General features: G+C 42.3%; 1 protein-coding gene across 2 annotated transcripts in view; it reads left to right on the forward strand.

The window, feature by feature from the left end:
- Exo70 (exocyst complex component 7) overlaps positions 1 to 13,724 on the forward strand; it is a 19,258-nt gene continuing 5,534 nt past the window's right edge. The window contains exons 1-13 of one of the 2 annotated variants that reach the window (XM_028183715.2): positions 1 to 199; positions 693 to 858; positions 1,063 to 1,190; positions 1,837 to 1,911; positions 2,479 to 2,596; positions 2,856 to 3,067; positions 3,369 to 3,436; positions 4,650 to 4,747; positions 5,173 to 5,366; positions 5,723 to 5,890; positions 6,564 to 6,702; positions 7,189 to 7,284; positions 8,495 to 8,601. In XM_028183715.2, the coding sequence (XP_028039516.2) occupies positions 152 to 199; positions 693 to 858; positions 1,063 to 1,190; positions 1,837 to 1,911; positions 2,479 to 2,596; positions 2,856 to 3,067; positions 3,369 to 3,436; positions 4,650 to 4,747; positions 5,173 to 5,366; positions 5,723 to 5,890; positions 6,564 to 6,702; positions 7,189 to 7,284; positions 8,495 to 8,601 (1,617 nt within the window). In that variant the 5' untranslated portion in view covers positions 1 to 151. The remainder of the gene's footprint in view (positions 200 to 692; positions 859 to 1,062; positions 1,191 to 1,836; positions 1,912 to 2,478; positions 2,597 to 2,855; positions 3,068 to 3,368; positions 3,437 to 4,649; positions 4,748 to 5,172; positions 5,367 to 5,722; positions 5,891 to 6,563; positions 6,703 to 7,188; positions 7,285 to 8,494; positions 8,602 to 13,724) is intronic. The other variant, XM_028183717.2, reaches the window with a different exon arrangement.

The raw sequence follows: 13,724 nt of genomic DNA on the forward strand, positions 1-13,724 counted from the left end.
CAACAAAAGTCAATGCAGTTGCAGATGATTTGTTTTGAATAGTTTTGATCGTCAGCTGAATTGAGATGTGGAATGTTATGTGTTAGCGCAGCTTAAAGATATAAAATCAATTCAACTACTTCATTTTACGGTGCTTTCAGTTACATTCAAAATGTACGCTGTTGAGAAGAAGTTCGAAATAGAAATGAAGTTACGAAAGGTACATAAAGCTACTTGGATTTGAATAGAATAAAGACATTTTTCATTGTTAAATAAAATATTTACAAAAACTGCCAAATGAAATTTTATTCGACTATGTATTATACTTAAGACTAGATTATAATAAAATAATTTGAAGGATATAAAATACAGTGCAATGAAAACGCCCCTCTTAATAGTGACTATTGAGTTACCGACTAATTTTATTTTAGTTTTGGCACTGTTTAGTCATAGCTGTGCAATATCATGTGCTACTTTATGATAAACTACAGTTTGGAGATTAGGTTTATATCACTGTGTATTTATTCACAGTATATACAAGTCTACAAATTGAAAGTTTGTTTCATGGGTAATCATAGTAGCGCACAATAAAACAACTTTTCAATTCTATTGCAGTAAATAATAATAAAATAAATTGTTAAACAAAACAATGAAATTGAAAATGAAATAAAAAATATATACTTTATTTTCATTTTTAATATTTGTGTTCTAAGGAGATCATGAATATACGAGAGCTGAAGTCGGCTGCAAACCGGAGTACGACACTGGCGAATGATGTATGTAATGTGCTCGGCGCATGTGAGCAAAGGCTCCAACAACTTGAGACAGCTGTGTTGCCCTTATATGGAGACACTGCAAGATTACAACTTGTACATCAAAGTAAGTAACGTTAAATAAACCCTCCTGGTCTACCACATTACAAAATATTATTACTCATAATAATAGCACCTATAATAATAGCACAAGAGCACCTGGTGTACTACCATATGATCCATTAAAGTGAGCTGTAAACATGCAGTTGATATTGAATTCTAGTAATCTTGTTAAAAGCTTAGAAAGAAATAAAACAATAAATATTTTTAGATATGGAGCGAACGGCAAAAGCTTTAGACCATGTAATCAATTATTACATGGTATCGAGGGAACTGGCTGATTTAATACAAGCAGGTCCACATACAACAACTACAGAGACACTCAACATTTACTTGGAGGTATGGTCAAAGATTGATTTTTGGTAAACCCAAAGTGGGCCTCCCAGAGCTTAGACCTGTTGAAGATTGAGGAAATCCATTAGAAGTGGGCACTGCAGGGCCAGTCATTGTAATGATTCTTGATGGAGGCCTAAGTATAGCTCAGGACACCTGTAGCCTGATATAAAAAACAGTTTAAATTATTTTATGTGTATTACGATACATTTAATGCTGTATTCATTATTATTAATTATAATAATACATTTAGTAAAATGTTATATTAAATATACAATAATTATTTCAACAAAAGATTAAAACCGCATTTATAACAAATACTTTACAAAATTTTGATTGCTGCCGATGGTTGTGTCTACAACTACAAGCTATATTAAGCCACAAGCCACTGGTGGTTAAGACTCCAGAGTGAGGAATCTGCTGAAAATACATGCTATAGTGTAAGAGTGACTGATTTCTACACCAGGCCCCAAACCCAGCTGAACATTGAAATTTCTTAAGGTGTTAGTTTAAGCTTTTTGCTACCTAACAGTGTACTAACATATTGAAACAATAATAATTGAATCAATATGCCACGTGACAATAGTTATGTGAGCCAGGATAGAATAGTATATGTATTATTGTTATTATTGCTTATGTTTTTATATTTTAGGCTTTGGATAAGCTGGCTGATGCACAGACGTACTTCAATAAGAATAATCCACAGAGTGTTGAGCTAGAGAATATAGTGAGTTATTTGTATTTATTTATATATTTTCGTTCACAAAAGTTACAAAAATACTCCGGATAGCAGTGAAACAGATGCTGTTTTGGTTTAGTTTATTAACTAAGCGCAAAACTTTTTTAATGGCTGTATTGTGCTAGTGTGATCACTGTAGTTAAGTTATATCTATATTACTCTGTATGCCCCGCAGTATTCTGTTTTGTTTGTAATGCAAAAATAATGGAACATGCCTTATAGCATTTCAAGGAAATATTTACTCGAATATTTAATAAGCTATCCCTGTTTTCCATTTACAGCACAAGAGCGCATTATGCGGCATAATGCTCAACTAAGCTTCAGCATAATTCGGCATTGTGTAAAACAAAACTAATACAGGTAGTTTTCCAATTACAGAGCATAATGCGACTCAGTGACGCACAATGCCGAATTATGCTGAAGCTTGGTTCAGCATTATGCCGCATAATGCGCTCTTGTGCTGTAATTGGAAAACTACTTACGTTAACTTTAAAAATGTATATCTATTAAAGATTTATCAGTCAGTTTATCAAACTATTACGTTTTTAATATCAGAATCAACTCTACAACACGGGAGTATCAAAACTGGAAAGTGCTTTTGAAGAGCTATTGAATCGTAACACGAGACCTCTTTCGCCCACGGCAATTATGGATATGATTGCATTGGAAGAAGGTACTTTGATGATTTGTTATATGATGTAGTGCGTTTTGCCCTCCTGCCCGTGTGGGCGTCTGGTGAAACCACACTGGTAGGTACCACCGCTCTGCCTATTTCTACTGGCAAGCAGTAATGCATTCCGGCTTGAAGGGTGGGACAGGCTTTGTATTATAAAGAAATATAGTTTAGCTATCGCTAGTGTACTATAAAGAAATATAGTTTCTTACACATATAGAGTACATTGCTCGGTGCGGTCGGTGGGTGGTCGCTGTAGATTCTAGTGTGGAGAGTGTGAGCGTGGGCGGCAGCTCGTCGTCGTGCAGCGTGCAGGGCGAGGCGCTCCGGGCGGCCGCGGGCTGGCTGTCGGCGGCGGGCCGGGCTCCCGTTGCAGCCCTGATGGCGGCCAGAGCCCCCGCCGCCAAGGCCGCCCTCGCTGCCTTCCGCGACTACCTGCGGGAGAGATCCGTGGCCGCTTCACCGCTCATGGTACGGACTTGTGCTAATACCTATCCGCCAATTGTATTAGAGAAGTTTCCTCATCAGTGTGCTAAGTGTGAGTTTTTTAACGTTTTCGATAGCGTGAAAGCCTATGTCTGCCGCTAGGGGCTGTGTTCCGACTGCATATAAAATTGGGTTAATGCTGACGTTATCGAGAACGTTAAAAAAATCGCACTAAGCACACTGACTCATGTATATTTATAGTACGCTAAGTACGAGTGTACGTTAATACAATACGTTTGTATTATAAAAATCACAAGGAAAAATGCTTATTATTTATTATTCACAGAGAGCAAAAAATCTACTAAATCGTTCTGACAGCACGTCACAAAGACGCACCAGCAAAATACAGAAAGTGTGAGTAGAACAAAGATAAACAACACACACACACACACACACACACACACACACACACACACACACACACACACACACACACACACAACCACCCACCCACCCACACACACGCACGCACGCACCCACACCCACACACACACACCCACACACACACCCACACACACGCACCCCCCACACACACACACACCCACCCACCCACACACACACACACACACACACACACACACACACACACACACACACACACACACACACACACACACACACACACACACACACGCACCCCCACACACACACACGCACGCACGCACGCGCGCACACGCACACACACACACACGCACGCGCGCACACGCACACACGCACACACACGCACACACACACACACGCACGCGCGCACACGCACACACACACGCACACTCACGCACGCGCACACACACGCACGCACACACACACACACGCACGCACACACACACACACGCACACACACACACACACACACACACGATGTTGATATACCTACCTTGGAGGGGAGGGGATAAAATTTTCAGTTTCATCCCTCGAACTAGTATGGTTACAACGTGGCACACATTGACAGTGCTGTTGGGATATCAACAATGCTTTGTGTGTATATAAACCAATGTAAGCGAAAATTAATTCTGCTAAGACTGAGGGAGATGTTGAAACCATGTATGAAGGAGTCACATTGTAGTATATTTTGATTAATAGGCAGGCAGCCGCTTGGCTCTGCCCCTGGCATTGCTGAAGTCCATGAGCGACGGTAACCACTCACCATCAGGTACACCGTATGCTCATCTGTTTACAAGGGCAATAAAAAAATCAATGATATGTCTATGGTCTGTAACTTAACGTGTTCCCCGCCCGCGCCGTGTGTGTGAGTGGGAGCGTGTCGGCTGCAAGTTTTTTATTTATTGCTTAGTTGGGTGGACGAACTCACAGCTTACCTGGTGTTAAGTGGTTACTGGAGCCCATAGACATCTACAACGCAAATGCGCCATTCACCTTGAGACATAAGTTCTAAGGTCTTAGTATAGTTACAACGGCTGCTCCACCCTTCAAACCGAAACGCATCACTGCTCACGGCAGAAATAGGCGGGGTGGTGGTACCTACCCGTGCGGACTCACAAGAGGTTCTACCACCAGTATGTACAGACCGGTTGCCACGCATCCACCACGAGCTCCATGACATTTGTAGATTGGAGAAGCGCGCCAACAAGATCATGATGAAAGCTTCCCAAACCCTGGAGCAGTCTACCGGGCTGGCCATCGGGCCACGCAAGTCCATCGCTGAATGTGAGTTCGATCGCATTTGGATCATTTTTGTTTAGCTGTTCTGAGGTACATCGGTCTCGCCCCTCGAGCTATAGTGACCGTAAGGTCATCCCTCGTGCTCTTGACATTGAGGTCAGTCTGTCATCATCATCAACCCACAGACGTCCACTGCTAGACATAGGCCTATTCAAGGTTTCCCACGATGCTTGCTCATTGCTTTGCTGCAGGCCATTGCAAATTACGCACATTTGATTTAGAATGAAAATATGCTAAACTCGGAATTAGATTTCTCTTACGAGACACAAGTGTGTCATATGATGTCAAAGATATTGAGTAACAAACATTGAATTTAGTGCTGTGTGCATTTTACTTTTGATAGCGAATCTTATGATAGAGTAAGATTTTGGGTTCAGACATCTACTTTATGAAGATGAATTGTTGTGTAGACGGAGACGAGTCCGGCAGCGAGGCCCTGGACGAGTGGGAGGCGGAGGTGGCGGGCAGCGTGGCCAGCGCCGTGGCCCGCCTGGCCCGCGCGGAGCAACGCGCGCTGCTCGGCCTCGTGCCGCTGGCCGCGCTGCCCGCCCTGCTCAACGCCGTGCTGGCCGACTGCTTCGCGCTGCTGGCTGCCGACGTAGAGGTACGTGACGAGGTGCGACGCGCCCTGTCGTAACGTGACGCGGCTTGAGGTGACGTGACGCCGCCTGACGTGACGTGACCAGCGTAACGCGGTGGACGGACGACGCGACCTTACACTCTACTAAATAATAGGCGAAAGACCATTGTCATATACTATATGCAGCAAAAGTCAATTGGCAATTCCAATAGCTAATTCTTAGATGTGAGAAAGGTAAGGTTTATGCAGTCGCCTGTACAACGTCTTAGACTATAAATACTGTGGCATTGTATACGGAACGTGAACAGGCTTGGGTAAACACTACACTATACATATCTGGTAGTTTAGAACTATAAAAACAAGATATGTTTGTTGTGCAGCGCGTGTGCGGCCGCAGCCGGCGCGCGGCGCACCGCTGCGGGGGCGGCGCGGCGGCGTGCTGGGCGCTATACTGCCGCCTGCTGCGCCTGCAGCCCGACCTGGAGCGGGCGCTCGCACCGGCGTCGCCGGCGCCCTTCCACGCCATCCTGCACACCTGTCAAACGAACGTCAGTACCCTCAACACATTGCACCTAACCATGCTTTGCGACTTTATTAGAAGCATATACCTCGTATTTTTTTTTCCTACCTAAGTTGATAGTCTAGAGAGACAATGTCAGCGTCGCCGGGCTAGTAGATGAGCTCACGGGGCTCAAATCTGACGATGTTGCTAACACGAACCCTAGCAAGAGCCGTGCTTTGCAGAATCTACCACTGGATCGGAAACGCGACCCACTGAGAAGATCCGGTGAAAAACTCGGTGGGCTATGTCTGAGGGTTAATTTACTCGCCGAGCCCTTCGTTACAAGCAAAGGGTTCGACGAGAATGATGACCGGTGTTTGTGATACCTAAAAGCGCCGTTAATGGATTGGGAGGATCCAAGATGACGTGTTTTGGGCGACGTCAACTGCTTAATCATTCGGTCCGCAGGCTATGTAATTACTGGCGACCACGATGACAGGGTTCCCGTATCATGTCGCTTTATCGAAATAGCCTTGTAACATACCCATGTAACAAAACAATCAAATTGATTAGTCTAGTCCTAGTCCACGACTGATAACTATCACAAAAGCTAGCGTTAGGCCATCATTAAAAGAACATTTGTAAAGCTTAATGAGAGAGATCGGGGAGTTCTGAGTCCGTGTGTGGAGTGTGGAGTGATCCGGGTGTCTGGTGTGCAGGGGGTCCGCGCGCTGGAGGAGTGGGTGGGGCGCATACGGGCGGAGGGCGCGAGCGGCGCGGTGGACGGCACGGTGCACCAGCTGGCCCTGGCCGCGCTGGCCCACTGCCAGGCGCTGGCGCAGTACATGCACGCCATCGGTGACTATTGCACATCCCTAAATGCCCATAATGAACATTTGATTTGTTATAACCATTGTTGTCAAGGACATGAACTGAAGACGCACCTAATTGTCGATAATCCCATCGTCCGTATCTGCAATTTCACGAAGAATCGTTTCCTATGGTAAAGGGTCCTCTATCCTTAATAAGGAAGATCGTGACGGTGAAAAGGAAACGGCTTCAGAACACCCCTAGTGGCTCGTGCAGTACTAAACAGACATAAGTACCAAAATACAATTCGTGAGACTGACATTATCGACACTCCGTACGTGTGTCCTCATGTCTTTTTTTTTTTATTGCCCTTGTAGGCAAACGAGCACACAGCTCACGTCATGGTGAGTGGTTACCGTCGCCCATGGACTTCAGCAATGCCAGGGGTGAAATCAGGCCACTGTCTACTGCAAGTCTGTCGAGTCATACTTGAGTACACTTGAGGGCTCTGTACTAACGGCACGCGCGGGGCAGGGCCGGCGCTGCTGGGCGAGCCCGCGTACCAGCGCGCCGTGAGCCAGCTGCCCGCCGCGCGCGACCGCAACGCCGCCGTGCTGGCCGTCTACATGAGTGAGTGCGCCGACATCCGACACAGCTGTAGGCGATGCGAGGGGGCCACACGCGCGTGCACACATACACGCATACACGTACACGCACACGCACGCACACACGCACGCACACACGCACGCACACACGCACGCACACACGCGCGCACACACGCGCGCACACACGCACGCACACACGCGCGTACGTTATGTGAGACAAATGGATCTGAAAGCTTCATGTACCAAAACGATGCATCATCATTTTTTTGTATTGCCCGAGCAAACAGCACACGGCCCACCTGATGGTGACGGGCTACCGTCGCTCATGGATTTCAGCAATGCCAGGAGCAGAGCCAAGCCGCTGCCTATCGCCTAATACTCTCCACAAGCCTCGTTTGAAGAAGGACATGTCATAGCGCTCGGGAAACACCGTGGAGAGGAGCTCATTCCATAGCCGGATGGTACGTGGCAAAAAAGATCTCTGGAAACGCACTGTGGATGACCGCAGTGGCTCCAGGTAGTATGGATGAACTCTACTCCAGTGGCGGGCAGTGCAATAGTAAAAACGAGATTATGAATCATCTCAAACAATTCCTCAGAGCATTTCTGAGGAAATGTTTGTTTGAAGTTGTCATTTCTCACAGCCATCTCGAGTCAGCCCAACATTTGTTCTCCTTCCACACTCTTCTATCATATAACATTTCTTCGCTCACTCCTCTCATACCCATATCGTCTTTCACGCAATCCATCCATTTCTTCTTACGTCTACCTCTTTCTCTAACCAAACCAAAACGATGCATCTCGAAAAATTGTTTGATCCTTTATTATTCATTGTGTGTGTTTGTACATCTGGTACATCATCTTGCATTGTTAAAGCTCGTACAGAATTGAACACAATAGGACGCGAATTGGATAATCAAACAAACTAATTATCATACTAAACAATCGTTACAATTTCAGTTAACAATAAAATACTGTATACTAGCTGGCCCGGCAAACGTTGTTTTGCCATATAAATTATTTCTAGGAAATATAAATAACCTAGATACCGACTGCAGCGCCATCTGCAGGGCTGATTTGTAAATCTAAATCATTCTCGAATCCACCTGAAGGTACACAGAAAATTTCATTAAAATCGGTCCAGCCATTTAGGAGGAGTTTAGTGACAAACACGCGCACAGAAGAAATATATATATAAATATTATGTAAGTTTGAACCGTATTCCGATTTGTCAGGGAAAGTCTTAGCGCAGTTGAACTTCGCCCTCCGCAACAAGAGCGAGCAGTACTCGGACGCGCTGAAGGCGATCTTCTTACTCAACAACACGCTCTACTTGCTGCAGGTCAGTTCTACTTTGCTTATTTTATCTATATATATAAAAGAAAGTCGTGTTAGTTACACTATTTATAACTCAAGAACGGCCGAACTGATTTGGCTGAAAATTGGTTGGCAGGTAGCTTAGAATCAGGAGAAGGACATAGGATACTTTTTATCACGTTCCCATGGGACGTGACATAAAACGTGGTATAACAAAACGCATCTGATATGGAATAACGAAATGCAACTGACAGCTAAACGTAATGTGTGGTTAATTATAGTAGAATTTTGAAGTTGACCGGTTGATGTGTTTGTTTCGAATTTCTATTTATTGTGCCGTGACAGGTAATCATTAAGAAAGCCATGTCGCGACCAGCACAATCAAATCTTTCCCGACGAAGCCGTACTGCAACTATTTATATAGGATTCGAAACATTGCGAGTGAAAGGACTGAAGAAGAACAAGAAAATACAATAATAATAATAACAGCTAAAATACATGGCCAATAAAGTATCATTAAAATATGTTAATAAGGTAAAGTTCGATGAGCAAACTTATCTATGATTGTATGTGCGAACTGATATATGTCAGAATATAATGTTAATTTGAAAATTATGAAATACGATTGAACTACTAAATTGTTTCTAATTATGCACGTCCTAACAGGTTATGGGCCCAGGACGTTTGCAGAAAGTGAAATAGAAATGATTTAACGATTAATTGTTTTAATAGGCGTAATCCGTTGTGTCAATTATTTCCTGATTTTTTGAAGTTGAAGAAACTACAAAATGACTTCTAATATTAAGATTGATCGACTTACGGGTGATAACTATGACACCTGGAAGATTCACATGCGAGCTATTCTGAAGAAGAATGATTTGTGGGAATACGTATCAGGAAAAATACCTAAACCAATACATTCAGATTCTAAATATTCTGAATGGAATAAAATGGACGGAAAAGCCGAATCGGACATATTGTTAGCTGTCAGCCCGAGCGAGTTAATTGCACTGGATGGTTTAGACTCCTCTAAAGCAATATGGGACAAGTTGAAATCTATGTATGAGTCAAGCGGGCCAGCGCGAAAAGCGTCATTACTAAAGAGACTTGTATTAAACCGTATGCCAGAAGATGGAGACATACGAAAACATATTTCTGATTTTTTCGACTGTGTTAAGAAGCTTAAAGAAATCGGATTGATAGTGATAGATGAGTTGCTTGCTATTTTATTACTTTATAGTTTACCGGAATCGTTCTCAATGTTTCGAACAGCAATGGAATCGCGTGATGATTTACCATCAACTGATGTACTGAAAGTGAAGATTATCGAGGATTATGAAGGTCGGAAGAGTAAGATAATAGACCAGAGGGCTATGTTCGTCAAGCGTACCAACATTAAATCAAATGCCAACCCGAAGAAGAACTTCGAACAGCACACAAATAAAAACATTGAGTGCTATCGTTGCGGTCGTCTTGGGCATATGGCGAGAGAGTGCAGAACTAAAAACGTGAGTAAGCTTAAACAAAGCTCACATAAAGCAGAATGTAATAGTGATGATGAGCACAAGACAAATATGTTAGTAAGTACCACCAAAGAGGTGATGATAGCCGAGCAGAGAGCTCCTGTATGGTGTATTGACAGTGGATGTACGGGACATATGTGTAATAACAAACAATTGATTAAAGATTTTACTCGAGTTGATACAGACTTGAATTTGGCTAATGGTAAAACTACAAAAATTAGCGGCTCAGGAAAAGTCAGTATTATGGTAGACACAGGCAGCGAAAAGCGCCATGTTGATATTAAAAAAGTGTTCTACGTGTCGGATCTACGAACCAATTTATTATCAGTTGCGAAGATGACAGATCACGGGTTTGAAGTTCGCTTCAATAAAAATTATGCAATTGTCATAGATGACAATAATAAGGTTCATATGCGAGCGGATCGAGTTGGTAACTTATACCACGTCCGAATGAGCCAAGATGATGTCAATAATGTTGAAATGGTGAAAAAACCTATAGATATGTGGCACGAGCGCCTCGGCCACCTTAACGAGCGTGATTTAAAGGCAATGGCGAAAAATGGCCTTGTCCATGGCCTATCATTGAAGGACAACGAAAAATTGTCAGAGTGTGAAATATGTATAAGTGAAAAACAGACATGCACGCCTTTTTCTAAAGGAAGCGAAGATCGTACAAGTGAACTATTGGAGATCGTGCATACTGATGTGTGCGGACCAATGAGACAACAGTCTATGGGCGGTAAAAAGTATTTTGTTACGTTCATCGACGACAAAGCAAGATGGTGTGAAGTATACTTTATTGCTAATAAAAGCCACGTACTTCAAGTTTTCAAAGATTACAAGGCTTACGTGGAAAAATTGACAGGAAAGAAGATCAAAAATCTACAATCCGATAACGGTCGAGAATACATTAACAAAGACTTTGATGATTTCTTGAAGAAAGAAGGAATAAGACGGAGGTTGACGGCACCTTATACGCCTCAGCAGAACGGGATTTCGGAGAGAAAGAACAGGACACTGCTAGAGATGGCCCGTTGTATGATGCGTCAGGCGGGAAGCCCTCCTGTTTTTTGGGCTGAAGCAATTAATACTGCTAATTACATAAGGAACCGGTGCCCAACTGCAGCTCTTGATGGTCAAATACCATTTACCCTGTGGAAAAGAAAGAAACCTACCGTAATCTACATGCGCTTGTTTGGATCGAAAGCGTATTATAAAAACAAAGGAACGCAGAAGGGAAAATTCGAATCAAGTTCAGAGCTTGGAATATTTATGGGCTATGATACTGAGTCTAAAGCTTACAGAATACATGATCCTAAGACTAGAAGGATCGTCATTTCTCGCGATGTGAAGTTTATGAACGAGACAGCATTCTGTCATGAGTATAAAGAAATACGAAATGACGAAGAAGAGAGTTTTGATAATTCGAAGATAGTCGTTGAATTGACAGGATATGATCAGAAGAAGGAAGATCGAAAAACAAACCCCATGAGAGGGAGAGGAAGACCAAGGATAGTTCGTACTGGCTTAGTGGGAAGACCGCGCAAAGAGTATAAACCAGCTACTAACAGTACAGAGAATGAAACTGAATCAGAGTATGAAGTAGATAATGAAGAAACGACAGCTGGAATTGCGATCATTGAACCGAAAACATGGAAAGAAATAGAAAAGACTGATGACGAACCTGAATGGCGAAGGGCTTTAGAAGACGAGTATTTGGCACAATTAAAGAATGTTACATGGGAAATAGTCCCACGACCGAAAAATAGAAAAGTGATTGGTAGCAGATTTGTGTTTCAAACAAAGAATACAGGGAAGAAAGTACGGCTTGTCGCAAAGGGATGTTCTCAAAGGCCAGGGGAGGATTTTTACGAAACCTCTTCTCCTGTTGTAAGGTCTTCATCTGTGAGACTCATAGCTGCAGTGTCAGCTGAGTTAGGATTAGAGATGCATCAAATGGATGTAGTAACAGCTTACTTGAATGGTACTCTCGAAGAAGATGTATTCATGGAAATACCAGATAAACTATCAGATGTCTTAGAAAGTGTACTAGCAAACCAAAATATTGGATCAAAAAGGAATATTATAAGAGATAAGAATATACTTCATACAGCTAAACGCTGGAACGAAGCATTGAATGAGTGTGAGAATAATGTGTGTTTGTTAAAGAAGTCTTTGTATGGTTTGCGTCAATCAGGATTACAGTGGCATAAAAAGTTAGTAGGAAGGTTGAAGAATATTGGTTTTGAAGCATTACCACAAGAACCTTGTGTGTTTGTTGCGCAAAGGGATGAAAAAATGATGTTAATTGCTATTTATGTAGATGACATTATCCTAGCTACTAATGATGAGGTGTGGTTGCATGATGTTAAGCGTCAGTTATCTAATTCCTTTGAAATGAAGGATATGGGCAAAATCAGTACTTGTTTGGGTATCGAATTTTCACGTGATAAGGAGCATAAAGTGTATTTAAAGCAAGGTGCGTATATAGATAAAGTATTAGAGCGTTATGGTATGAGTGATTGTAAACCTATATCAACACCTATGGATGTGAACGTTAAACTAGAAAAACCCAACAGTGTAAACAATGATGTTATGAGTCAGTACCCTTACCAGAACCTTATAGGTGCCCTTATGTATTTGGCTGTATCTACCAGACCGGATATAGCTTATACTGTAAATTATTTAAGCCAATTTAACACTAATTATGATGTACAGCATTGGAAGGCAGCTAAGCGAGTGTTGAGGTATTTGAAAGGTACATCAACTTTCGGCTTAATGTATGAAAGGACAGGTGTACCATTGTTTGGTGTAGTTGATGCAGACTGGGGTGCAAATACGATCGATCGAAGGTCATATTCCGGTTTTGCATTTATTTTAGCAGGTGCCCCAATTACCTGGGAAGCACGAAAACAGCGTACCGTTGCATTATCGAGCACAGAAGCCGAGTACTTGGCGCTTTCTGAAGCAACTAAGGAAGCTATGTATCTCAGAAATGTGATTAACAATGTTGGTGTAAAATGTGGTTGTGTGACATTATTTAATGACAACCAGGGTGCTATGAAGCTTGCACAGAGTAGAAGCTATCATTCTCGCACTAAGCATATTGATGTTAGACACCATTTTGTTCGAGATATGTGTGAACAGAGTGTGATTGATTTGAAATACTTGAGTACAGACAAAATGCCTGCTGATATTTTGACCAAGGGCTTGTGTGGGACGAAGCATTATGAATGCATGAACAATTTAGGAATGATGGAATAATCATAATTGTCTGTGATGTCTGTAGTTAAAAGCTCACGACTTTGAGGGGAGGTGTTAATAAGGTAAAGTTCGATGAGCAAACTTATCTATGATTGTATGTGCGAACTGATATATGTCAGAATATAATGTTAATTTGAAAATTATGAAATACGATTGAACTACTAAATTGTTTCTAATTATGCACGTCCTAACAAAATACTTGCTATTTTAATTTATATTAATTATCCAAATAAAAAAATGATCATGATAAAATCATAAGTTCGCTCATTTATTGCCCCTAAGGCGAAACAAAGTTCGCCGGGTCACCTAGTTGTTTATATTTATAGACTATTTGGTTATGGAAATGGTTTTTTTTCTAAAT

This window comes from Bombyx mandarina, chromosome 13 (genome assembly GCF_030267445.1).
Source record: "Bombyx mandarina strain Sakado chromosome 13, ASM3026744v2".
Classification (NCBI taxonomy): Eukaryota; Metazoa; Arthropoda; class Insecta; order Lepidoptera; family Bombycidae; genus Bombyx; species Bombyx mandarina.